The sequence below is a fragment of the Anomalospiza imberbis genome, chromosome 3 (assembly GCF_031753505.1).
Source record: "Anomalospiza imberbis isolate Cuckoo-Finch-1a 21T00152 chromosome 3, ASM3175350v1, whole genome shotgun sequence".
Classification (NCBI taxonomy): domain Eukaryota; kingdom Metazoa; phylum Chordata; class Aves; order Passeriformes; family Viduidae; genus Anomalospiza; species Anomalospiza imberbis.
Window position 1 is genome coordinate 110,849,101 of NC_089683.1, and position 25,737 is coordinate 110,874,837.

A 25,737-nucleotide genomic window follows, 5' to 3' on the forward strand; every position below is an offset into this window, starting at 1 on the left:
ATAATACTATCTTCTGGGAATTTTTAGGACCAGAGGTAAGACAATGGAACATACCTTTCTGTAATCAAATAAAACAGAGCTGACCTCATAAACAGAAGTAATAACGAATTAGTAGTTAAAAACAGGCTCAGATGCTGACATGATTTACAAGGTATTATGACAGCATGTGGAAAAAAAAATCATAATTCAGTTTTTATTGTCAGAAAATAACAAATTAAGTTCAGAGCTTTAAAAAGAGCGAGTTCTTTGATGTGGTCTGAATCACCTGGTCTTATCTGCCAACCTAAACACCCATGTGCACTACAATGTTTCTCATTACAATATTAAATGGTTTATGTCATATTTTGGAGCATGGAAATGGTAGGTTGGAGATTTATATCCTATATTATCTTTTATAAATCTCATTATCTACAAACATACATTAGCTTGTTCTACAAGTATGTCACATAAATCACTGTTTGGTTTTTTGGGTTTTTTTTTCATTCTTCTCTCTTTCTTTTTCTCTTTTTTTTTTTTTTTTCCAAGCAGCTTGGTGATCCTGACAAAGAAAAAGAATAAATGTACCAGAAGTTGTCAGGAGAGGTATAGTTTTGCAATTGCAAAGAGGTTATACATATTGTTATCCAGAAGCTTGCTCTTGAAACATGCTGGGAATTCAGACTCCTGCAATAGGTAGCACATGGGCACGTTCCTGATTCCATGTGGTGCCCCAGGACAGCCACCGTGCACCCAGGCAGATGGAGCAGAAGGCAGCTATTAACCCCAGCATGAGGCTCTAAGTAGGAATTAAAACATTAAGAGAAGCACATATTTATTACTGCCCTGTTTCTGAGTTACGAGGCATATTTTCTTCAAGTACGAGATGTCTTGTGTTCCACTGAAGACTAAGGGCAGGATAATTCTGGGAGGTTTAAATCCATGTATACTGACAGTGTAGAAACTAAATATTTGAAATTTAATTCATGGCAACAAACAATTTTCAACTTCACACAGAACAGTTGGAGGAGATACAGCTTTTACACATGAAAGATTTCAACAAGAAATACTGGAAGGAAGAGGGGGAAAGCCTGAGATGGAGGGAGATTTCTCCAAGTGAAAGCTGTGCTTGGAATGGAAAATATCACAACAGTTCCATGCTGACCACTCCAAATTCCAGTGCTTTTGAGGTCAGTCAGTATTGCACCACCTACTTCATAGCTGAAGAAACAGAGGCACAGATACCTATTCCATGTTAGGTAACCCATCAAGGAAGACAAGCAGCATTTCCTAACTCACCTGCACCATCTAGAGCCCCACACAGCAGACCTCCCTTGTTCTCCCAGCAGTGGATATATATGTTCATCTATGAAACTGCAACTTTGGCACAATATAAAAAAAAAACCCCACAAACAAAACCAACAGAAATTGTTGCACACTTCATAAAGGAACAGTGTCTGATAAAAGACTTGCAGCACCCCTCGCAGCTGTGCCTTGGGAACGACAACTTTTCAGACACCAAGTCAGCAGTGAGCAAACTGGAGTCCAAAGTAGGAGAACAATCCCTCCCTCTTTGCTACTTGCACTTTACTCACTGCAAGCCCAATCACAAACACTAAGTGTGTGCTGCTGCCATGGCTCCTGAGAGGTGTTTCAGGCAGTATCCCCGCTTTACAGCTGGGAAAGCAGGCGATTGCCACGGGGCACTCTGAGTCAGTGAGGCATTCCAGCTCCTCAGCTGCCAACACCCAGCATGGCAAAAGAGGAGAAAATGTTGGTAGCAGCAAGCTTTCAAAAGGGTTATGTAACTTCCTCAATTAACTTTATGGTATTCTGTGAACACTGCTTTTCAAAGAGTTCTTTGCTACATCACTTTTGTTACATTTCCCTTTTTTGAAAGTTTTTCCTGCTTTTCTACAATGATTCCTACCTCTTTCTCCCTCGCTTCCTCAGCTCTTCTCCTAGCTTTCCCCATTCATTACATTTATTACAGGAGTCACTGCAAGTGCCAATGAAATCAATCTTGAGCACATGTTGAAACAGATACTTTACATCTTATTTATTAATGTTTACTTACTGCCCTATGTTTTATGTTCTCCCATTTGCTTGGGAAATTGCATGCACTCATCCCCTTCAACATCCCTCTCACAGGTGGGAAAAGCTGGCCAGGCTCGTAAAGCAACTCACCTGTTGTAACCAACATAAGAAGGAAAAAGTCCAAGGCTGACCTTCCCCACATCATGATTTATTTACAAAAAACCCAACCCAACACTCCCATTTCGTATGGTTAGAAAAGAGTGTCAGAGCAGGCCGAGCAAGGCACAGAAATTGTGTATTGTGAAGTATTTATTACTTCTGCCTTTCATGGAGGTATTGTTAATTTTGAGCAGATAATTTTGGCCTTTGCAATAGCAGATGGAAAAGCTGAAATGACTCTAAAATAGCTTGTGTTGCACATCAGCCAGCTCACCCTTCCCATCTATCTCCAGGGATGTTCACTCCATACCCAAAGGATAGTAGACAGCCTAGTCTAACCCAGATCAGACTTTTGCTTGTTTAGCAATCATTTGTAGCCTTGTTGAATGCTGCAAAATCAAGTGCTGGGAAGCAAGGTTGGATGCTTTTCACCTGCTGCCCTTCTGCATCCAGGTTTTCTGTAGTGCTCAGTGCAGTACCCAGGCAGATCCTAATAAAACCCTTGTGCACAGGAGTTTCTATAGACTGAACATTACCTCTCCTTAATTTGGCCTTCTCTGTGATTATCCAATGGCCTGGTGAACATGACAGGTTTTGTTTGATGCTGTGATCTGATTTATTCTGGTTACACTGGGAAAGAAGTCAACCTTGCACAATGATTTCAGTGTGACCAGACTGGTACATCTCTGCTCTCTGACCAAGAATACATTATCCTGGTTTCTCAGATATTTCATTCCAGACTTTCCAATATGTTCTGTGCCAGACACATACAGCATAACTTGACATTTGGCCAGGGTATAAAATGAATTAATTGAATATGTAAAGCATACAGAAAACATATTTGCATCCTTTCACAACACTAAATGTAACTAAGTAATAAATGCTTCAGGCTGAACCTTTTGATTGCAACGAAAGCTCAAAAAGAAGTGATGAAAGTAATGTTTCATAACACTGAACCAACGTTCCTCTGAATTTTCAAGAACAGATTTGACAATTCACTTCTCCCTTTGGGATGCTCTTCCCACACTTTGGAGAAGGATCCCTTTATTTCAGACATTTTAAAAGAGCATTGGAAGTTATGAGGTCTGGCATCAGAAGTGAATTTTCTTTTCCTGATTCTTTACACAAAGAGTTCCTACAGAACCCATCTGGAGCAGTACTACACACTGATCTCTACCAACAATTTAACATCATCTCATCCTGATCTGACTTGCCTCGATTAGTTCAGCTATCCTGAACACACTAAGCATTTTCATCAGCAATTCAAATGTGGCTACACTATCTCACTTCAAACAACTTCACTATCAAATTCATTAAAGTCCTTTAACAGCCTCCCAGTTTCTTTTCCATGCGACACCCCCACCCAAAAGGCAGCAATATGCAGCCTGGAATTGCCATGTTATTGAGCAGAACCTCAGCATCTGTCCATGGCACAACTCATTTCGCAGTTATTCTCGTAATAATTCTTCCTTATTTCACCTGAGCCTCTCCTCTTGTCTTCTCGCTCACTGACCCTTTCCCTCTGCTTTTTCTGCTCCTCTTCACACTGCTTCTTTGCTTCCCTAAAATGCTACCTCCTTAGTGCATTCTCTCCCAAAAACAGGACACACAGAAACAAATCAATGCTCTTGAATTCACAAGTATTAAACTTTGTTGAGTTATGGATGGGTTCCTCTTCAGTCAAGCTATCCTAAATATTGTTTTGGTTGTTAGGATTCTTTTCAAGTGAAATAAAAATATAGCATAAGGATAAAAAAATGGGACAATTAGCAAAGGAAACTATATTTTACAATGCCTGTGGCAAAACCAACCTGTAATTTTTGCAGCCTTTTCCTCTTGATTCACTCTGTTTTCTTCATCTTCTTCATTGTCTTCCTCAAAATCATCTAAGTTACCAATATCAGCTTGTTTCATACTCATCAAACTAGCCAGGCTTTGCATGTCTTCATCCCTAAATAACAAGCATCACACCAGGCATTAAAATGCAGCCTGTTAATACTACATCTGATATTACTGCATTCTTAAAAATTATTTAAATATTTTCATGTTTTCTTCAGGGAGGTCTATGATACCAGATCTGATCTTGAATACAGTGAAAAAACAAAATTAATACAACTCATAAATATATATCAATTTCTGAAGGGAAACCTTTAAATTAACAAAATTGTAAAGGGTAAAAAAATACTGCTTTGCGTCAAGAGTTAACAATTGCTTCCTAAGCTTTTAAACCAGCCCAGAAAGGCTGGCAAATGCTTGCCTGGTCTGCTTTGGTTAAAATGAAAATGCTTGGCCAGACCTACTGCCCACATGCTGCACGCAATACCTACATTCATTCATAACTCCTGATGCTGTTACAGGATTAAAATCCCTTTTCTAAAGATCTGAAATCATTAAGAAGATTTTAAAAAAGGCAGTGTCTATTTACACGTACTGGAAACCAATGCTTTCACAAAGAGTAGCTTTTTTCAGATCCCTTGTTCAGGGTACTATGAAAGCCCTGTCAATAACTTGCAATCTAGAACCAAGTGAGTGAGTCAAGGGAGTGGTAATCAGTGCCCAAGAGAACTCTTCCCACAGGATGTTCTTGTGCTCAACCCAAAATCTTACCTCTAACTCCACCCTCCCTCACCTTCCAACTGCCTTTGTCCTCATGGCATTCTTTGTGAAATATCAGTGGGCTCCCTTGAAATCTGCCAAGGGTATTGTTGGATGAACACCCACATGCACATAAACACACACTCCCACTCATTTCAGACCTGTAGATACTTCTAAGCTGTTGTTATTTAAAATGTCTGTAAGAGCAGAGCACAAGCCATTTGTCTCTGAAGAACACAAGGCTGAAATCAGAGTAAGAAACAACTTTTACTCAGTTAAGAAACCAAGTATGGCAAGAATGATAGGTATGCTGAAGGATGCTCTCAAATTCCACCGTTCTATACAAAAAGAGCTCTTTATCCAAAGGATTCTTTGAAAAGCAACACAAAGCAGGCTATCTGGTTTTTAAAAACCCCCAACAAACAAACAACTTACGTGGCTTTTCCTTCCCTCAGGAAAATACAAGATAAGGAGAACTGTAGTGTGGCAGATACCACTTTCTTAGACAAAGGCTTGAATTTTAACCTGACATCTGTCTGCGTAGGCATGGGGCTGGCATATTGCTTCATGTTGATGCTGCTGGTAGCAAGCGCTTTTCTACGCCCAGAAGGAGATTCCTGAAAGCAAGAAAAAAACAAAGCTAATGTAAAAGGTGCTGTTACACCAAAACCTGCATGTGCACAGAACAAAAAATGCAGTTATTAATTCTGTGTGGGTTTTTTTTCCCCCAAAAAAATCACTATGGCCCTTTGAGTGACAGAAAACCATTTCTTAAACTACATCAGTCACAAACGATGGTGCAACTTTGAACACGTTCTTAGTGCAACTGAAAAAAAAAAAAAAGGTTGTCCATTGTGATTAGTGGTGTTCCATTATTCCATTATGAGATCTAGGGTGTCTTTAATGGCTTGAGCTTGAAGCAGATCCACAGCCCACATCCAGTTAGACTGCTGGGAATATATTCTCATTTCTTTTCACAGCAAATTGGACTCGCTCTGTCCAAACTTGGATACTTCTGGACTGGAACTTCCAGCCTGTGGAAGACATAGGTTTGGACCATGCATGTATTTCTTTGCATAGTGGTTTGAGGTTATCTAGTGTGTGTTCCATGCTCAAATATAATACCTGAATATCTTTCAGAGTAGTGGTTCTTCTCATTAGTGTTGTACATGCACTATCAAGAGTGAAAGGTTTCTGAAACTAAAATTGACAATACTTCCAAAAATATCAATAAAATTTTTGCAAGAAAAGAATAAAGAGCAAAATAGATAAAAGTCAAAATTTCATTTGAAAAGCTGAAGTTGTATTTCAATATAAAAGTGTTGCTCATGATTTAACAATTCAGACTAATTAATCTAAAATGCATCTAAGAATCTACTCTCTTGTTCTATATATTATCAGCATCATCAGGAAAGGAATATTTTTATGTAAAAAAGCTGCAGTAACAAAAAATAAAACAAGAAAGCCCTGCTATTAATTCTTTTGAAAAACATTCTCACAATAAGACTACATTTTACTGCAGTTGACAATTTGTGTTGAATAAAGAATACTAATTCAATCAAAACATTCAAGCATCCTTTTTCAAAGTACTTGACATTTCTGCCCAGTAGAATAAGTCAGAATGTAATATGTCATCCCCAAAGAATACCTTGTTTAAAAAACTAGCCTTATCTGACAGATTATGCACAGCAATATTATACAGAACTATTAGTGCATGTAGATACCTTATGAATGAATTTCAAAAATGCATCAAACACTTGAGAAGGATTTAGGCCCTCTCAGAAGAAATACTTAAGAATATGCAAATACTCTCAGCTGAATTAAGTTGAACAGATGCGACTCTCACAAACAATACGAGTGCTCTTTCCCCGGCTGCAGTTGTCAATCAAAGAGCAAGATTAAGGTCCAAGGTTCTGACAATGTGTAAAATGGAAAGTACAACCAGGGAGTTTCCATTATTACACAGATATGAACAACAATAATCTGTCATTGTATCATGCCTTTAGAATAACTAACATTACAACGCGTTACACCGAATGCAAGGTTTACTGCAGCGCCTGTTTCGGCATCTACACCCAACAGGATCTTCGACAACTCATCTTGGAAGATTTTGAATAGTTGATGTTGACAGTAAGATGTTGACCGTAGCAAGATCAACAGATCTTAGAACAAATCATGAATGTGGGTGCTTGCTTGCAGCCTTCCAGATAAATCACTCATCAGCCACACCATGCCTGTATTCTGATGTGCTCCTCTCAGTGTGACTACCAAAATCACTTCTCAGCAGCTGTGAATATCCCCAGTCCAACAAAGATCTGCATTTATTTCCTTGTGTAGCTACAAATGCCTTCTCAGTGCTGGCTCACCTGTTATGTGCACCCAATGCCAGGAGAGCAACACACAGACCTCCCACTAGGTCTCATAGGGAACACCAATATGCTTCAGTGACTCCAAAAAACAGGGCTACCTGGGGGCAGAGCTACTTTCTCTTGTTACAAACACACCATCTTATCTGGTAAGATAAGACATGTTGTCTTTATCAAAGTGATTTTTCTAAAAAAGTCAAAGCAAACAAGATAAGCCAACCCCATCTCCAATTCAGTGGTGGTTCTGAAGTGAAGAGAAAGCACACAACATTAAACTTGCAAGCATGCAAAAGCTAGAAACAGATAGCAAGGCAGAAGAATTCTGAAATGATGTGAAATTACATTTTCACTTAGTATCTACTTATTGTACAAATGATCATCTTGTCATTTGCACCTTCAGATTATCTGGATTGGGGAGTGAATAAGAGACATGAATAAGGAAGAGGCAAAGTTCTCCCACTGAAGATGATCATCAGCAATTCCTAATGAAATCTTCTGGTGTTAGCTGATGTAGAGCAAAAGGGAGATGAGAATGCAGGCAGCAGGGTGCCAGGACAAAGGGAAGGAGCCAGCCACGAGCAGGAAGATTTTCCTATCACTACATATCCTGATGTGCTGTGAAGAACAAGATACACGTGGCAATCGAGTTCAGTCTTCCTAAGAAATTAATTCATTGCACAACATTTTTGTGGGCCAAAGACAGAAGTTGACTTTCCAAGTTCCAGCTGCCTACAAAAGTCCAAATTTGTAATATTATCATACAAAAAAACCCCACCCAAAATCCCCAAACCCAAACAAAAATAGACAGTGCCTGATACTTCAAGTCTTATTTTACTTCACATGCAAGTTAAGTATGTCCTCCTACTCTTCCAGAAAGTGAAGTCTGTTAGAAGTTTTGCAATGTTTTCTCCCTTTAAGCTTTACAGGTTTGACCTTACATGGTTTTAGCTACATAAGTAAATAGGGAAAAACTTTTTGCATGTTAAAAGAATATTCTCAAGCTGCTTAGGTCGGTGACTGATTTCACAATGGATTGTGCTTTCTACTCTGACACACAACCAACTTCTAAAAATTCGTCTTTAAATGTCAGAGCATGCTAATAACCATATCTTGCAAAGATTGTAGCATTTTCTTCCTAAAAACCTACATGCTTCCTATAGTAGAATTTGAGTTACCCCAGAAACAGAGGCATTTTCTTGCAGAAGGATAAATAATTCTTAAATTAGCAGGGATAAAATAATCCAAGAATGCAGTAGACAGCAAACCTACAAGCAGAGTGGACAGAAACAGCTGAGCTTGAATGAGTTATTCCAAAGAGAAGCCCACTTTGGCAGGGGTATTTTTTTTTTTGAATAAATAATATCCATTTAAAGGTAAAAGTCTGATCTGGTGTTTACTTGTGTCTCATATGAGCATGTGGAAAGTCAAGCAGGAATCCGAGTGCAAATGTTTTAATTGCTCAACTTTCCTGCTTTTACCTATATAATCAAAGTTTAAACTGTGTAAGGCTCTGTTATGCCTCCAGGTGTTTTACATTCATGTGACTGCCAGGGTTGCCACATCCTGTTTTGTGAAAGGGTGGCATGAAAAGTCAATTTTGAAGTCACAAGAGAGAAACAATCCAATGCAATAATAAAGAGAGGTGACAAAATACAACACTTAACAGTGAAGATGGAGTGCATTCTGTAAGAAAACAGCAATTTGGAAACCCTTTATTTTAAGAAAGGCAATGCATTATGCAAATAAAATCAGCTATGATATCTGAATGTCACAGAAAGCCAGAACATAACATACAGTGCCAGTAAAATACAAATACCTCTATGTTATTTTCCAGCTCAAACATCCTACTGAGACTAGAATGGGCACTGCCGGACTCATAAGAGGACACATGGAGCATTGGTTAACAACAATTTCTTGTTGTTTCATGTTTGTTACTGCATGGTTCTATCAAGCGAAACATCACCAAAATAAAGTGCCATTCTCCTTGAAATCTTTAATCAATGATTAAAAATATAACTACATAGTATGCCAGCAGAAACTACAGCAGGCCTATCTTCTTCAGAAGAATGGCCGTGTTGGGTCAACTAAAGGCTCTGAGAAATCTGTATGTTATTTTAGATGCATATTGTTTGCCAGAGTGATCATTTTCATTCACTTAAGAGTAGAATCTGCACATAAACACACAGCAATACTTCTTCATCTTTCTCACCTGTGTTGGGGAATTTCTGCTTTTGTATTCTACACTTATCTCTCACAAGCAGCTTCACTTCCCTTGACAGTCTCCTTCTCCTATTCCCTACAGTCCCCAAAATGCCTCAAACATACACCATTTTTTGGGTGAAATAACCCTATCTGGGCGGTACATCAAGCTGTATCAGCTGTTCCCAGCTGGCAAAGCATGTGGCTGGCTCTGCACTGTGCCCACTGAGTGGCTGATACTTGTGCATCCTGGTAGTTTAGGAAAAATTTGAGCGAATTATTATAAATCTGGAATAAGAAGATGAACTCAAAGGTAGCAAAATGAAAATTAATATAGAAAACAGAAAGACTTCCCAATACCCTGGAGTACTTTGATTTCTGAATTCAGACAAAGAAATATGTAGAACAAGCAATACTCAGTAGATCAATAAAAGCTGCATTCCTTTTTCGTACAGAAGAATATTAGCAATAATGAACTCAGGCAGTTCCCAATTTCTAAGCATGCTGTTTGTGTTTGCACAGACTTTAAAAACATTGTCACCTCAGATACCAACAGGAGTGCAATTCAGCAGTGCCATCAGAAAGACAAATTCCAGACAATCTGAAGCCACAGGAATCACAAGCTGTGAGTGCAGGGCCAGGCTCAGATGAGCTCTCATCTTGCACTCAGCTCTGCCAAAGCCTGGGGACCAACAGCACACCCAGACACGGACTGCAAACAGGGCTTCAAAAAGCTCTGCATGGTTTTTCAAGGAGCAGTCCCCAACACAATCCCTCCCCAGCATTTTAAGTTACTTCCACAAACCCTCAAATGACCATCATATTACAAAATTTTGGGCTAGAGAAGGGAAAAATAACATTGGCCAAACTGCAGTCCGTTCAAATGAAGCCAATGAAGCTGCATTTACTGACAGGGATACAGGGCCAGACCCATTTATCACACAAATTCCTTTTCAGGAATGCAACCATGCATTATTCCTGCCACAACATTCCTGACGCCGAGCAGAGTCAGGCATCCCAAAACTTACTACACAGGAAGTGTCACCCTTCTATAAATATCTGCCTGGCATAAAGGATTCCCACAGCCTGATCATCTCCAGCAACAATGTGCAGCAGTGCTGTGTACCACAAGCCTTGTCTGGGAATCATCCCCATCATTCCCTACTAAAGAGGTCTTTTCACAGTAGGCAGGACTCAAATACTCTAAGGAACTGAGTGCAGAGATCCTGGACCACAGCTGTAAAACAAACAGCTCGTTTTTACTGGGAAGATGATGATCACAGATGACAGACATGTCACACTATTAAACAGTGCCCAACTCTGTTCCAAAGGGAGCAAGCCAAAAGATTAGCACCCTCACACAAAAGGTTTGAACTCAGATTCTTAATTTACAGGAGAGACAAATAATGCTGTAATGTGAATTTCACGCCGTCTTCTTTCCTTAAAAATGTATTTTTAATGACCTTGTATCCTGTACTTACCAAGTGAATGGCAAGTTTCTTCAAGGTTAATGTAAGAGGTGCAAATAAGAAATATCTTTGTATTTTCTGTTAAACTGCCTCCAAGCTTCTAGAGTTACACAGAATCCAAACATTGGCTGGGTTTTGTTCATGGGGTATATTCCTCTGTGTTATTTGGGCTGGGGAAAGAGCTCCCCCAGAGAAATCAGCAGGATGTGTTTTACCTCTGCACACCTGAACTCAGCTTGCCTACACAGAGCTGTGACCCTGCTGTGCTGTCTGTAACCCCTGAGGTTCCAGAGCCCTCCTTTCCACACACACACGCATATTGAGAAATAACAGGAAAACACTTCCGTTCAGCAGAAACCAGATCAAAAACTACTGAAGTTCTTAATTATTTAGACAGTAAATGGTCCCTCTTTAATAGAAATAAATTAGTAATCAATGTACAAACATCCAAAAAAGACCTAACTAGGGAAGACAAGTTTCCTTACTGGATATTATTTTGTCAAAAGGAACAATAATTATTATTGTCTTTCTCACAAACAAGGAAAATGTACAGCATAACATTTTTAAGGGCTGCCTTATCATCTTTTACAAAAGCAAATACTAAAAAGCCCACAAAGATATGCAGATTTTAAGGAGGAGCAAACTTTGGCAGAAAATTATTGACAAAGCAATTTATCCAGTTCTAAAAACTCCTTGAGAGAAACAGTGGGTTTCCCTCTCCTTTGGCTTCAGAATTAAATGGAGCCTGTTCTGGAGGAAAGCTGTCCCCTGGCCTGCAGCCCCAGGGCAGCAGCAGAGAGGAGCTGGAAGGTTCTGCCTCTCCCGGCGTGGGGTGGCAGCCCTGCCTGAGCCGCACGCAGCATCTTGCTCAGATGAAAAGATCACTGCTTCACCAGCAGAGCAAAATGGATCCCCACAGAATTTAATTTGGGAGAGTATACAGCAATTAAATGCTAAAATAGACAAGCTACAGGGAGCTCTCTCAACTGGAGAGAGTAAATTAGAAACTATGTCAGTTAAAATAATTTAGACAGGCGGATGGGAGATTTGGAGGACCGAATGAAGGCAGCACGATCTCTGCTGAAAACTTGTTTAAAAGCAAATAATGGTTCAAGGTATCCAGAACATTATTAAGAATTATGATGCATCTAAATGGAGAATTTAATGTTTAAAAAATTCTGCACATACCAAAAACGTTGGAACCTTAGACATGAGGGCTTGGAATGAAGCAAAACATTTTTAAACATTGAAATAGCTACCCTTAATGACATAATTATTTATTTGTTATCCTCACAAATTGACCTTAGTCCTTGCCAGAACCAAAGCCCTTGTATCAAACTATTTATCATACTGGTCATATCTTAGGTTTAAGCTTGAAGACTCCTTCAGAAAACACCAACAAGTTGGTTTTAACAGTATATCTACATTGATGAATCATTATATTGGAAGCACCACACATTGTTTCTCATGTAGCACAAGCAGAGACAATCATTTCAGTAAGCAAAGAGAAATGTGCTACTTCAGCTTCTGCCTTCTTACAGCACGACGAGATTTCAGTGGCAGCCCAAGAGACTGAGGTATGTAGTGAAAGGTTCTTTCTGACTAAAATCATACCTGTGGGTGTGCTCAACTGACCTGCTGTAGGTAACAACAAACCTTTCATCTTCCCAGGCTAATCCTCTGCATTCACAGGCTCTGGAAATCTCCTATGATTAACATCAGACACAAAGTTTAGAAAAAGAAACTATACCTAAGAAACTGAGTAATTCATCTGCACTATGCAGAATTACACCAAGAAAATTCAGAGGTCTTGTTTTTCTAGCAAAAAATACTGTTAAGCTTCTTAGACAGCTACTGGGCAGATGGCAAAATATGTGCATGATTAAATTTTAGTTGAGTAATTTATAAATAGATCATCTATATGAGACAGGCATCCCCTTCTAAAGTGGGCTTGCTGCTTACAAAGGACAACGGAGAAAAAATTACAGGTGAGCTGGGTGATTTTAATAATAATAGCAGCAAGATAACTATTGAAACCTGAATTACTACCTTGCATAGGATGTGGATAACTGCTTTATGTGTCCCATTTATAACATCTTCAATTGCTTTCTCCCTTGGACTGTTTTAGTAATGCAGAAACAATTCCTGAACACCCTCCCACAGAAGTATACAGGAGATTGACAACCGATTGGAGAAACATTCACTTTAGTATTTGTAGCTTTTTTGCCCTTTTAGATAATTTCCTCTAGAGATGCTGTGTAAGTTTCTCTTCTTCGATAGTAACAGGCTTAAATTTACTGCTAGATGCCTTTGATCAGCTAAACTCAGACTGTCCTTGCACTTGATGAAAACATTACTGTATCTTTGCAAAGTACATGAAACTTTGCTTGTGTTTGCAGAGCTACAGCTTGTGCTGTACCACTCAAGAGCCCTGGAACACATGACTATCCTGTTTCCCTTAGCAGCAATAAAAGGGCATCCTTTCCTGCAAAGTCTAGATCCCAACATGCAGAGCTCACTAATGCCCCAAAAGTTCTGCTTCCCTTTCACAGCCATCCACTCTGCTGTTGGGATCACCCCACATTCGGGACTGTCTGCTCCCTTCCTTTCCCCAAATGCCACAGCAGCCAGGGGTGTGACCATCTCCCCCAGGACTGCTGAGGTACAGGGTACAGCTGTGTGCAAGCCTGTGGGAACTCCTACATAGTGCTCATTAGCAAGCAAAGGCCATCAAGATGAAAGCATTTTTATATAACAAAAGCTCTAAAAGTAACTCCTACTGTAAACTCCTGTACAGTTTTACTTTGCCATGGACATGGGTCACAAGCTTGTGGAAGTTCAGCTGAAGCTGGCAGAGAAACTAATTATCACCAACTGTCTGTTTAAATCCTCAGACCTCTCCCCTTAAAGGAGCAGATTTAAGGAAGTCTGGGCTTGAGCTGCTGCTGACACGTGGCAGGAGAGGCTGTTAGAAAAGCAGTGCATGCAAAACACAGCAGTCCCTGATTTCCTGGGAGCTCTGTGCTGCTGGATCCCTCACATTGAGCCCTCTGCCCCCAGGAGCAGCTCCCATGCTCTGCTTCAGCTGAGGCACTTGCAGACAGCATTCCCCTGGGCTGGGCTCATGTTCCTCCCTGCTGCTGAAGAGTTTGCTGTATAACTGCATAGTATTTCTGTACAGTTAGCTTCAACACAAAGTAGAAATACAGATAATTTACCTAATGTTAGAGATGGAGAAACAGCAGATGCTAAAGTTAGCTCCTGAACTTTGATCAAAAACTGGAGTAAGAAACACACTTATTTTGTGTGACCTCCTATTCCAGGGGGAGGACAGGGTAGCTGACCTCATAACCATGAGTTTATTGACTGCTTAGCAGCTCATAATTCCACTTTTTTTCATGTATCAACTAAAGGGGCTCACAGGTTGCTCTCTGGTTTCTGTTTTAAAATAATAGGCAATACCTGGTACAAAATTTACATTTAAGCTCACCTACCAATGCCTGGCACTTCAGCTCTACTTTGCCTGACAGGAAGCCTCCATCATGACGATTCACTCCTCTGCTGTGCGCAGAGGTCTCCCATGAATGGTGCTAATGCACCTTCAAATAGCTACAAAAGAGAGATGTCCAGCTAGTGTCCCCTAATAGAGTTAGTCTTTAAGGAAAAATAATTGACTATTACTATTTTTTTAAAGGGTAAACTAGTTACTGATTTATTGTTATTTCAGCTTCTTTTCTCTTTCCATTCCTGTCTCTACATTTCCTTACTCTGTCTTGGTGCCCCTTCAAAACAAATACCCAGAATCCTGAATGTTAAAAAGGGGTGTTTGAAATAATACCTCAAGCTGAGGAGTGAATATTTAATGTGAATTCAATATAATATTAAGAACAGTTTCTGCACCTCAGGCCAAGCCTACCTACAAACTTTGTCCTGAGGAAACAAATACCATGCAGGAAGGCATATGTGATACAGGCCCCAGAATTAACTCTTGATTATTTAAACAAACTTGCAAACGTAAGCACATTATTCAGCTCCTTTGTAATCTCCAACAAGGAAGCAAGTTTGAGGTACGAACTCCTCGAAGAAGAAACAAGGTGAAAAGATTAACTGCTCCAACAAGCTTACATACTTTCATTCATCTTTCCAGAGAAAGACTTAATTATTCAGCACAGTTATAACCTGTTAAAATGGGATTTGCAAAATACCAGTGTCATCAACCAGTTGTTATCATCTGAGGATAACTTCCACAGAGCAAATGCACAATGTTAAATGACAAAGTTTGCAAGGCTTACGACAGAGAAAAGCCTGCAAGAGTGTCAATATTATTGACTCTTACTTTATATTTTTTCTGTACTGAAAGTTGAACCTTAACTGCAAAAGGCCGGAGCAAATGGCTGAATGGTCTGTAATGCCAGTTGGCTGTGTGCTGAGCAGTGATGCTCACACCATGAACATTCCTCTGGGCAGAACCAGAGACTCCAGGTCAAATCACTGATCACTTTGGGAATTTCTCAGAGTTAGGCTAAAAGACCACTTCATAAAAGACAGGACAATGTTCTTCAAAGTGAACATGTCAGCAATATTATTGCAGCATGAATGTATATCCTTATTAAATTTATGACTGTGCTCTTTTTATTCTCTTGCATCTTGCTCACAGCGTCACAGCATGTGCCAAAATCACCAGAATACATAACAACAACAGGACACAACACAGCTGGAAAAGTGCCTCAAAATACAGAGAAATTGCTGGACCTGCTGTTGCTCTTCCCTCTCCCCGAATCTCCCACTGCCACCAAGGGGACACACTGCAATGCCACCACTGCCCTCAGATCTGCGCCTGTGATCCTCATCACAACGCCCACTCCAGAAGAGTTGGCTTTTCAAGGAAGTGTCTCCATTCCAACAGACAGTTCTCTCACCCTTTACTACTATTCTTTATACTTTACCTTATTACTACTCTTTATTACTATTCTCTCATGACACTTCATTACTAACTCTATTATCCAAACCTGCAGCTCACTATCAGGGGCAAAACCTCGGTGACAGAGATTCAATCTGCAAATCTCCTCCCAGCTGTTATGTCAGAGCAGTGTGGCTGGCAAGGGATGGTTCCTGTGCACAGCAGGCTGCTCCGCAGAGTTCAGGAAGGAGAAAAAAAATCGGGCTCTGCGGATGTCACCGGCAGGTCCTGCTGATGGGTGGGCTGAGGCTGATGTCAGCAGGAGGAAGGAGCAGGGGCAAAGGGTGGGAATACAAGCAGGGCAAAAGGGAGGCAGCTGAAAACTCACATCTGTGTGAAGCTGGAATGGGGACGTGCTCACACACGTCGGACACCTCAGCTGTCACACCCTGTGCACACGCAGCAGTGGGAATGGTGTGTGGTGCAGGTGCAGTTATTTATTTCTTTATGTCTATGTTTATAAACAACACCGTATACTTTTTAACAGCAAGGATAAACATAAGGCATTCCAAAATGCATCTCAGCAATAAACATAAACCTCAAGTTTTTGAAAGCCCATCCCTCCCTCTCTCCCTCCAAATTTGTTTCAATCAGGGAAATAGCTAAATGGATTTCTTCTAACTTTGTACTTAAAGTAAAATTCACCTCAAGGCTGACAAGCATAGAAAATTTCGGTCCAATGGGTGAATTTTTTTTTGTTAAAGCTGCAATAGCCTGAAAACAGGGGTTTGTAATGAAGCTGCCCCATCAACCATAACCACACTGTCAGTAGAGCAACACAATCATATTGCCTGTGCAAAGAAGCAATGCATTTAACATTTTCTTCACTGTGTATTATCTATTAGCTGAGTTTGTCACAGAGATATGTGGCAGTTCCCTGCAATATTTATGAATATATGGCAAGGCATACAAGAATCCATCTATGTCTGCTTCAGCATAAATTTGTCTTACTACATTTTGGCAAACAACTTAAAACCCACCCTTCTCTTACCTTAGGTTTCTGTTAAATACTGTTACTATCAAGAAATTGAAGTCATCTGAGGCAAACATCTCAGATCTTCCCATTGCTATTCTCTATTACTAATGCACATTACATGTTCAATTCTCCCTTGCTGTTCCTATGAAAAAGGTCTTGTCAAAAACAGATTTCATTTTTTCTGTGTATGCACAAATTAGTTATGGATGATTAACAAAGCATTCATTCTTTTATTTGCTTTGGCTGAGACTTGATCTGTGTTACATTCATGTGAGGGAAGCACTCATTTTTACGTTGATTAAATATGAAACACTGCACTCTTGATAAAAAGAGTTGTATTCAGAGCTGCATATTATACTGACAAAAGATGCATGTTCTTGGGCTAATAGTTTCTTAAACAAGTTTTTCCAGATTTTTAATTGCAAAAAACTTGATACAACTGCCTTTTTTTTTTTTTCCCTTCTCAGCAAGTACTGGGCAGCGAGAGCTTTGTGTCCCAAAGCAATCTGGTTCAGTCTTAACAAACAACAATAGTTACTTCAAATTGGATATAATAAAAAGGAATTTTCAAGTTCTGCCCCACAATTTGATTTCTTTAAACATAACTTGCACTACAAAACTTTTTTTTAAAAAACACTGCAAAATGAAGGACAGACAACAAAGGATAATTATAGAATTATAGAATATATGTCTTTTATTACATCAAAAATTCAACAAAAATAAAGAGGTATTGGAGAAGTCTTATGGAAACTTACAGCTAGTCATAACCGAGAACTTAGCCCTGATCTGCTGTTACTGACCCCAAGTATCACAGGATAGCACGTGCACAAATGCTCCTCAGTAAGGCCCATAAATTCTCCACATCCATTAAACACAGTGACAGAGCGACACCAAAAAGGATGCACCTCGGTTAAGCAAGGTATTTAGGTGCAAGCCTAACTCTCAGTACACAACCCACTTGTAATTAAATCAAGTTAAAGAAAGCCACGTGATTAAGCACCTTGTTAAATTTGGGAACAAATTATTAGCCCTTATAAACCAGGAGATTCTATCTTGGGGTTTACAGCACATGAAAACAAACACGAGCCCACAGAAACACGCAGGCAGGCAGAGCACTGTGATACTTTTGCAAGAGGGGATTTATTTTTAGTGTAACTATACAGAGTAAGGGCAGCTCTTACTCAGGTTAGGAGGAGTTCTGGCCACACATTCATTATTTTCTAAACTTTCAACAGCAATTGATGGTCTTATAAAACTTTTGCTAATGATCCTATGCCACAAAAATAAGTCTGTTCAGTATCTTTCTTACACATCACCAAAATGAAAGCATGAACTTAGAGTTTGCAATTTCACTGCCAAGGAGAGAGAGTCCTACCACAGCATGAGGCTAGAAAGAGCCAAAGCAAGGGAATCTTGATGCAAGTTGGGCTTAGAAAGGACAGCTAGGGCTCCACATGGAAGAAGGTGATTTCTGGAGGCACCCCTGAAATATGACAGTGCTAGATGAGAGGACAGCAGGAGAGAACAGATGGAAATTTGGCCAAAGCAGGTTATGCATTGTCTCTGAGCAAAAGGTCTCTGCTCTCCATGAAGGGAGATGCTTGCTAGCTGGCAGGTTTTGGAAGAGCCCAATAACCCATCTGGACGAAGGTTCCTCCAGCATGAACATGGTGCAGGCAGTGGACAAGAGTGGGCCAGCGAAGGCAGCCAGGCCCACGCTGCAGCACAGGGTGGGAGCTCCTGCAGGGCACAAGAAGCATGAGGGGTCCCAGGAACATCCATCCCTCCTCATGGGCCTCACCCAGAGCAGGAACAACCTCAACCTGCAGCCATCAGACAATGCCAAAACCCAATCCCACTTTTCCAGCCACAGGCTCCTGCCTTGCACCAGCCACGGCACTCCACTGGCTCTTCTTTCACGACCCAGTTCCTTTCAGTAAACCAGCAGAAAACCACCCAGAAAAGAAAACCCCACAATGTTTCAGCTGGGTCAGACTGAGCTCTCCAAAGGCCAGGTGAGCACCAGCATGGGCACACAATGGGGCTGCTGTCCACAAAGTGGGGAGCAGAGAGGACGGAGCAAGAGACCACCTGTTTTGACAGCAGCAGACTGAGAATAGTTCAGCCATCACATTACATTTTTATGCAGTACTGTGTGGCGATTTACTCCTCCTGTCCTAGCCTGTGTGAACTCAGCTCCCTGTTCTTGCAGACAGAGGATGGTTGCAATCAGACAAAGATTTTTTTTTTTTTTCTTTAAGGAGCTCCAAAAACTTTTTTTTTTTTCCTTTGCTGCAGGTCACATAAGAACACACAAAAGGACAAAGCAATAAATGCTCACATGCACTTTCTTGTCTTTATTTCCATTCCCTGGAATGAGGCCAGAGATGTCTAAGTAGCGCACTCTGTTCTCTTCCACTCCCTCACAGAAATTACGGACTCTCCTTCGCAGCCAATTTCCTCCTCCTTCTGTCTGGGCCCAAGCTTCAACCACTACAGAACAATGTTCCCCTGTTTCTCTCCAGGGCCCATTCTCCACGCACCTACCCCAGCCTCCCTGAGGCCTCCCAGACCTTTAAGGCTTTACTTTTTCAGATGCAGGATGAAAACCTGTTCTTTCTGCTTCGATTCTGGGAAAATTCCACTCTCTGCCCACTTTGCATAGGAACTCATTTCCTCCAGGTTCAGCCCCTCTGCGGTGCTGAGGGGCTGACACTCCTGAGGGCATTGGCACATCAGCAGCGCTGCTCAAACGTACCTGGCACAAGTCAGAGAGCTGCCCTGGAAAACACAGAAATGTTTCATGGCACAGGTTCTCCCCAGTCTAAGCCTGAAACTTGAAATTGGGCATTGGCAAGTCAAGCAGCCGGTATGTCTCATATTACATCACTTCCCACTTTTCAAAACTATCTAAATTTATTATTATTATTATTATTATTATTATTATTAGACTTGCACGATTTATAACTCGTAAAAATAAGTGCTGCAAAGTAATACAAATAATTCGTTTTTACACATTGTTTTAGAAGGATGTTATTCTCCACACAGCAGCTACACCATGAACATTCCTGGAGTGCTACAAGCACTGTCAACAATTCTGAAGCTCCCCTAGAAATAAATCCACATGTGTACAAAAGGCAAAGATGATCCTGATGGCTTGTTTATTAATAGGCCATGTTGCCATCTAAAACAAACACAAGAATAAATTAATAAATACAGAGTATCTCAAATGGAAGTATTTTCTTCTCTACTTCTTGGCTGTGAAGTCAACATAACTTACAGATTTGAAAAAAATCTCAGTGCTAATTAACTTAATATTTGATCCATCCATATTTTAAAATATACCACAGTAAAAGTAAATTTTAAAAAAACCCTAAAAATCCCAGTAGACATAAGCAGGCCTAATCTCATGATTATTGTTAGAGAAGCACTAATGAGACGTGCATTAATCAATTATCAGAAAGTAGTGCTTCAGTCCCAGGTAGTCAGCAACAGCACTCGTATAATATTACAGAGAGCCTGATGTTTTGGCAAAACTAGAGCAGGAAAAAATGAAACTAAAAGGCATATTGTACATGTGACCTACAGGACTGGGATTATTACCTCTAAGCTTATTAAGAGTAAAAGCTGTCAGTCGGACCACCCCACAACCAGGGAGGAAAACTGAGATTACTCAGCAGCAAAAGGCATAAAAAAGGAGACGTGTCTTCTCGGAATGGACGGAGGCAGAGAGTGAACCACAGCCCTGCTTCAGCTATCTGAGCAGTAATTGGCTCACAGGAGCGACTGCCACGTTAAGGCATTATCATTATCTAGCTCACATAACTGGAAATTCACGCTCTGTTCTTTAAATTGGCTTAACCAGCAGCATCTGCAGCACTTTAATTAATTACAGCAATTGGCGTACCTTAAAAGTAGATGCACAGATCTGAAATGATAATGCCCTGTGAGTAATAATTGTAAACTAGCATTAAACCAGACCTATCCTAAACAAAAACTAGGGTATACTGTTGGGCTTCAACAGAAAACAAGCTTCAACCTAGTAATTATTATTGTCTGCCCAGGTTCACCAACAGATACTACAATTCTACGTGACACTTTACATCCAATTAGCTCAGGAACGCAGAAGCTCACAACATGTACAGCAAAAATCTGTTCAGGTTTGATGCTCTCCAGTCAAAATTTGCTCAGGCACCTAAATCTGGGTTCCTTGATAGATAAATTTTGAGTTAAAATCATAACAGAGACTGATTGCCACTATTTATTTTTAGTACACTCCTTATAAAGAAATACAGAAGCCAGACATCGCAGTAAGCTCAGAAAGAAGTTTTTTTTGACAGCCATTAGCTTGCTTCAGTAAAAAAATCCACAGGCACTGTGCATAAATGTGGATTTATTTTCTTTCCTGGTATCTGCAGCTTTAAAATACAGAAGAATTACTTGGAAAAAAAATTTGGAGACAAGCAGTTGAAAAACTCTTTTGTTCCTTTTATGTACAGCAACTTGAAATCTTTACTTAGAAGAAAATAATTTTTAAACCCTGACAATGAAATCCAGGTACACATCCTGGAAAAATCTAAAAGTTGCTCTTCATACCATTTCCAGCTACAACACAGAACACTATCAAGATTTGTTGTGACTTGCTTCTGTACAATTTCTGATTTAAAGACAGATTTTACATTTACTTAGCACCATGCTGCAAAACGGGACACAAGAATTTTAATCAGGCATCTTGAATGTAATGGAAGTTTAAACATTTAAATAGCTCAGTGCTACTAAATTAATCAAATCTGATCCTCAAATTCATAGGTAATTTAGGGGTCAGAATACCTGGTTTAAAGGCCACTACCACACCAAATCTGAACTCCCTATTTATCAAACACCAGTCTTATCTTTCACAGCCGTGTGAAAGACTAAAGCACAGCTTTCTTGATTCTAGTAAAGATGTAAAGTTTCAAACCTATTTTTAACCCAAAGAAATCCAAAACCAAAGACTCAACTAAGGGATGACTAGTTTTAAGTTGCAAAATCTTTAACCATCTAATAAAAATAGATGCTACAGCACAAAATACGCCTTTGTGCAATGTTGTCCCGTGCCCATTTCTGAAAGCATGACTGCTCTCCTTGTAACTCACAGAACTCACACGGAGGCACAACATCAGCAAGGCAGAGCACAAGCCCGAACAGCTAAAATACCAAGGCTGATGTAGCAGCAAAAACCAAAACCAGCAATCTTATGTAGCAACTCACACCACAGAGACATGCAAAAGGCAGCCAGAGGAAAAAAATACCTTTTCTAAAGCAGCAAAACAAGTGACTGTGTTTATATACTCTGTGCCTACTGTGTCTGGGCTGTGCAGGCAGCAGTGAAGCTTCACTGGTATGTGTAATTTTAAGACGTGAATATCTGTGCTCAGAAATACTCTGATAACATGTTTATCTTGGGTGTACAGAAAACAACTGCATGCACAAATAAACAGATGCAGTCAATGTCATGACATTCATCTCCCGAGTACCCATTTATAAATCCCAATCTAGAAACAATATGTGCTACTAAAGCACCAGCCTCTGAGGAAAAATGGCCACAGTGCAGGAAAAATAAAAAATAAAAAAATAATTCTTATCTAAGACTGATAGTTATTCCACGCAGTCACCCATTTCTGATGGAGAGGGATCACAAGTGCACAATACAAGTTATTCGTTGACTAAATATCATCCCAAAATGCTTGGCTATAAAGGTTGGAAGGATTAACACAAAAGGTCCCACTCCAAGACAAATGTCTCCTTCATAGTTCAGTTCACAGCCATCACAACTGCTCAGTCAGGCCTGCGATCCCAGAGCACCAGGCATATACCTGCTACCCAAGCACACCAACAACTTGGAAAATCTCTTGTTGATTCTGGCAGATTTTTAGAGGGGATTTTAATTACCACCAGAGAGAAACAGATTTTTTTAAACACGCAAAGATCCCAAATAGTTTCCACTTCAAATCTCAGCACTTTTTGTAGTAATTACCACAGAGGAATTACAAATTTGCCAGGCTGGCATGATTCACATGCCACTTCCTCCCTTCTCCTCATTCAGTCTCTCACCTTTTCCAAGCAAAAAAAAGTGAGACAAGGAACACTTCCTCCCAGGTTTTAAGCTGCTTGCAAAAGCCTTACACAATTTAACTGCACATTTATATAGAGGCAGCTTTTCAAAATAAATGCAGAGAAATTAATTAATTAGCATGCACTAAAACATGTTGGGGTCTGGTGTAACAATAAAATAACTTTGTAATTTTCCAACAAACCGTAAGTTTTAGGGGAAAAAAATTGCTGTTGCAATTAAAATTTTTATATATATATATTTGGATTTAAACATTCTTGTCTAATAATTATGCTCTTTCATATGGCCTTGCATTTCAGAAACTATATGAACTGTGCTTATCTTCTTTTATTTTCAGTAACAGACTACAGTATGAAAACTAAGATTTCTAAAGGAGAAAAGGGCTGAATTTTAGTGCTGAATATTTTATCCTACTGGATGGTAATTTTTCTACTCCCTCTACTGGCATACTTTAAAAGCAATAAAGAAAAACCTGAAGGGCATTCTAGTTTGTAAAACATAATGGGAATTATTTTTTTTTAACATCAAAATAATTGTTTGCACAACTCATCAAAACATTATTCTTAAATCCTGGGGATTTCCAACCCATCAACAAATTTCTGGCAGATTTCTTCACTGTAAAAATTAACTGAGCACCTCAAAAAAAACATCCTGGCCACTTTGTGTTAGAATTACAATCAAGTAGTCCCATCACCTGTCATTGCTCTGATCAAAACAGGTCACTCTCTCAAACATACTCTGTGGCTAAAAGACCCGAAGAGTGATCTATGGAATAGAAATCTACGTGATTACCACAAGTCTACATAAATAAGCAAAAATATCCTGAGTTTAACAAGTTGCTACTTAAATGTTAGACAGTGCTCTGTGAACCATTTTATATTAAAATTGGATAGTTCTAAACATCACACATACAAGAAGTATTGTTTGACACAGTGCCATTTTGATGATAAATTGCAATCTACAGCTCAAATAATTCTAGCCAGGGATTAACATTTCAGAGGCTGAGCCAGAGATTATGTGTGTGGATCTTGAATTTCATCATCTCCCTTCGGCACAATACCTCATTCTTCCTTTTTTCATCTATTCTCTCATGAAGGGTCAGGAAAGCTTAGCCTTGCTGTTTCATTCATTTCATCTCTACATTAACCAGATACCTTGCAGTCTTTAGTTCTTACGTGTTATTCCATTACAAATACTACAGCCACACTGCACTGTGCTCCGGCTAATGAGGCATGTACCAAATCAAAGGCTGCCATCAAGTGGCTGTAGCACACTGCCAGCACTATGCAAAGTTAGTGTTCTGCACGGGCTTTCACCAGGACACACTGTTCAGGGTGCATTACACTCTGCCCTGTTTTAAAGCTCTGGGGGAAATCCAGATGCTGAGATAGTGGTCCCAAACCATTTCATTTCCTCTCTTTCAAATTCTAAGGTCCAGCCTAATAGCTGGCACCACCACGCAGAAGATGTTCCTGTTTCTCGCCGGTCTGGATCAGCAGGCTCCAGAATTTCTGCCATCATGTTGCTCATCACTGTGCACCAGTGGAGACCAGTCTTAACAACCAGTCAAAAGCTTCCCAGCTAGCGGTGGGACAAGAAGGGTGTCACAGAGTGGGGGTTCCACAAAAGATGGGAAGAATAAACAGTTTCTTGTGCCACCATACCCAGTTTCAAATCAAACTGCATTAAAGATTGTTAATCCCTACTCATCCTGAACTTGAAGACAATGTGAGAGCTCTTCGTGGCAGTGATAGTGATGAATACCTTCAGCATTACTCAGCAATTTGAAGCAAGCATGCCCTGATAGATCATTCTTCAGCACAAGCATTCCATCCCACCCACACAACTGGCCTTCCCATACAGGTACTGTATTGCCACATACCATCAGCTCTAAACCACAGCCTGTTACTCCAACTCATCTCTGCCTGACAGGTAGAAAAACAACCAACCACAAACCAAGTAAAGCCCACTTTCAAAGAATCACAGATTCACCAAATGGGCAAGGTGGGGAAGGACCATAGTTGGGATTGTCTAGTCCAAGCTCACTGTTCAAGCAGGTTCCCCTCGGAGCGCGTTACTCAGGACATTGTCCAGATGGATGTCCATCTCCAGTGAGGGAGACTCCACCACTGCTGTGGGCAACCTTGCTAGCACTTAGTCACAATCACAGGAAAGCTTTTCCTCCTCATGTGCAGGTAGAGCTTCCTTTGTTCCAGTTTCTGCTTGTTGCCTCTCATCCTACTGCTTGACACTACCAAGAGGAACCTGGCTCCATCCTCTCGACACCCTCCTCCAAATACTGATCTCTGTTGGTAAGAACCCCTCACACTCTTCTTCAGCCTAAACAGGCCCAGCTCCCTCAGCCTACCTCAAAACTGAGGTGTTCCAGTCCCCACAACATCTCCAGAGCCCTCCTGTGGATTCACTCCAGGGTTCTCTTGTACAGAGGGGCCCAGAAGTGGACACAGCACTCCAGATGAGGCCTCTCCAGAACTGAGAAGAGTGGCAGAATTATCTCCCTCAACTTCCTTCTTCTCACTTTTCAGTGCACCAAGATAGATTTTTTCCCCCAATAAAAAAGAGTGGTGTATTTCTAAAAATTGTGGCAATTTTGCTACTATAGGGAAAAAGCTTTGCACGTGCCATGGGACACAGAAAAGTTTTGAATGGTAGGGATGAGACTAAAGATTACCCAGATGTGTCTTCTCACATCATGTCCCTCCACATCATGACTTCCAGCAATTCAGCTGTCACTTAAAATAACACCTTCCATCTTGCAGTTGCAATGAAAATACCAAGAAAATATGATTTGAATGTAATTGATGAAGACAGACACAATCCTCTTCACTTCTGAAAGGGACTGGCTCCAAAGTATAAAAAGCTGAAGA

General features: G+C 40.2%; 1 protein-coding gene across 16 annotated transcripts in view; it reads right to left on the reverse strand.

The window, feature by feature from the left end:
* The window catches only part of EHBP1 (EH domain binding protein 1), a 205,091-nt gene that overhangs the window by 121,867 nt on the left and 57,487 nt on the right, over positions 1 to 25,737 (reverse strand). For all 16 annotated transcript variants that reach the window (XM_068186432.1, XM_068186438.1, XM_068186436.1 and 13 more), the window contains exons 6-7: positions 5,203 to 5,384; positions 3,984 to 4,123 (exon numbers count right to left, since the gene is read on the reverse strand). In XM_068186432.1, the coding sequence (XP_068042533.1) occupies positions 3,984 to 4,123; positions 5,203 to 5,384 (322 nt within the window). The remainder of the gene's footprint in view (positions 1 to 3,983; positions 4,124 to 5,202; positions 5,385 to 25,737) is intronic.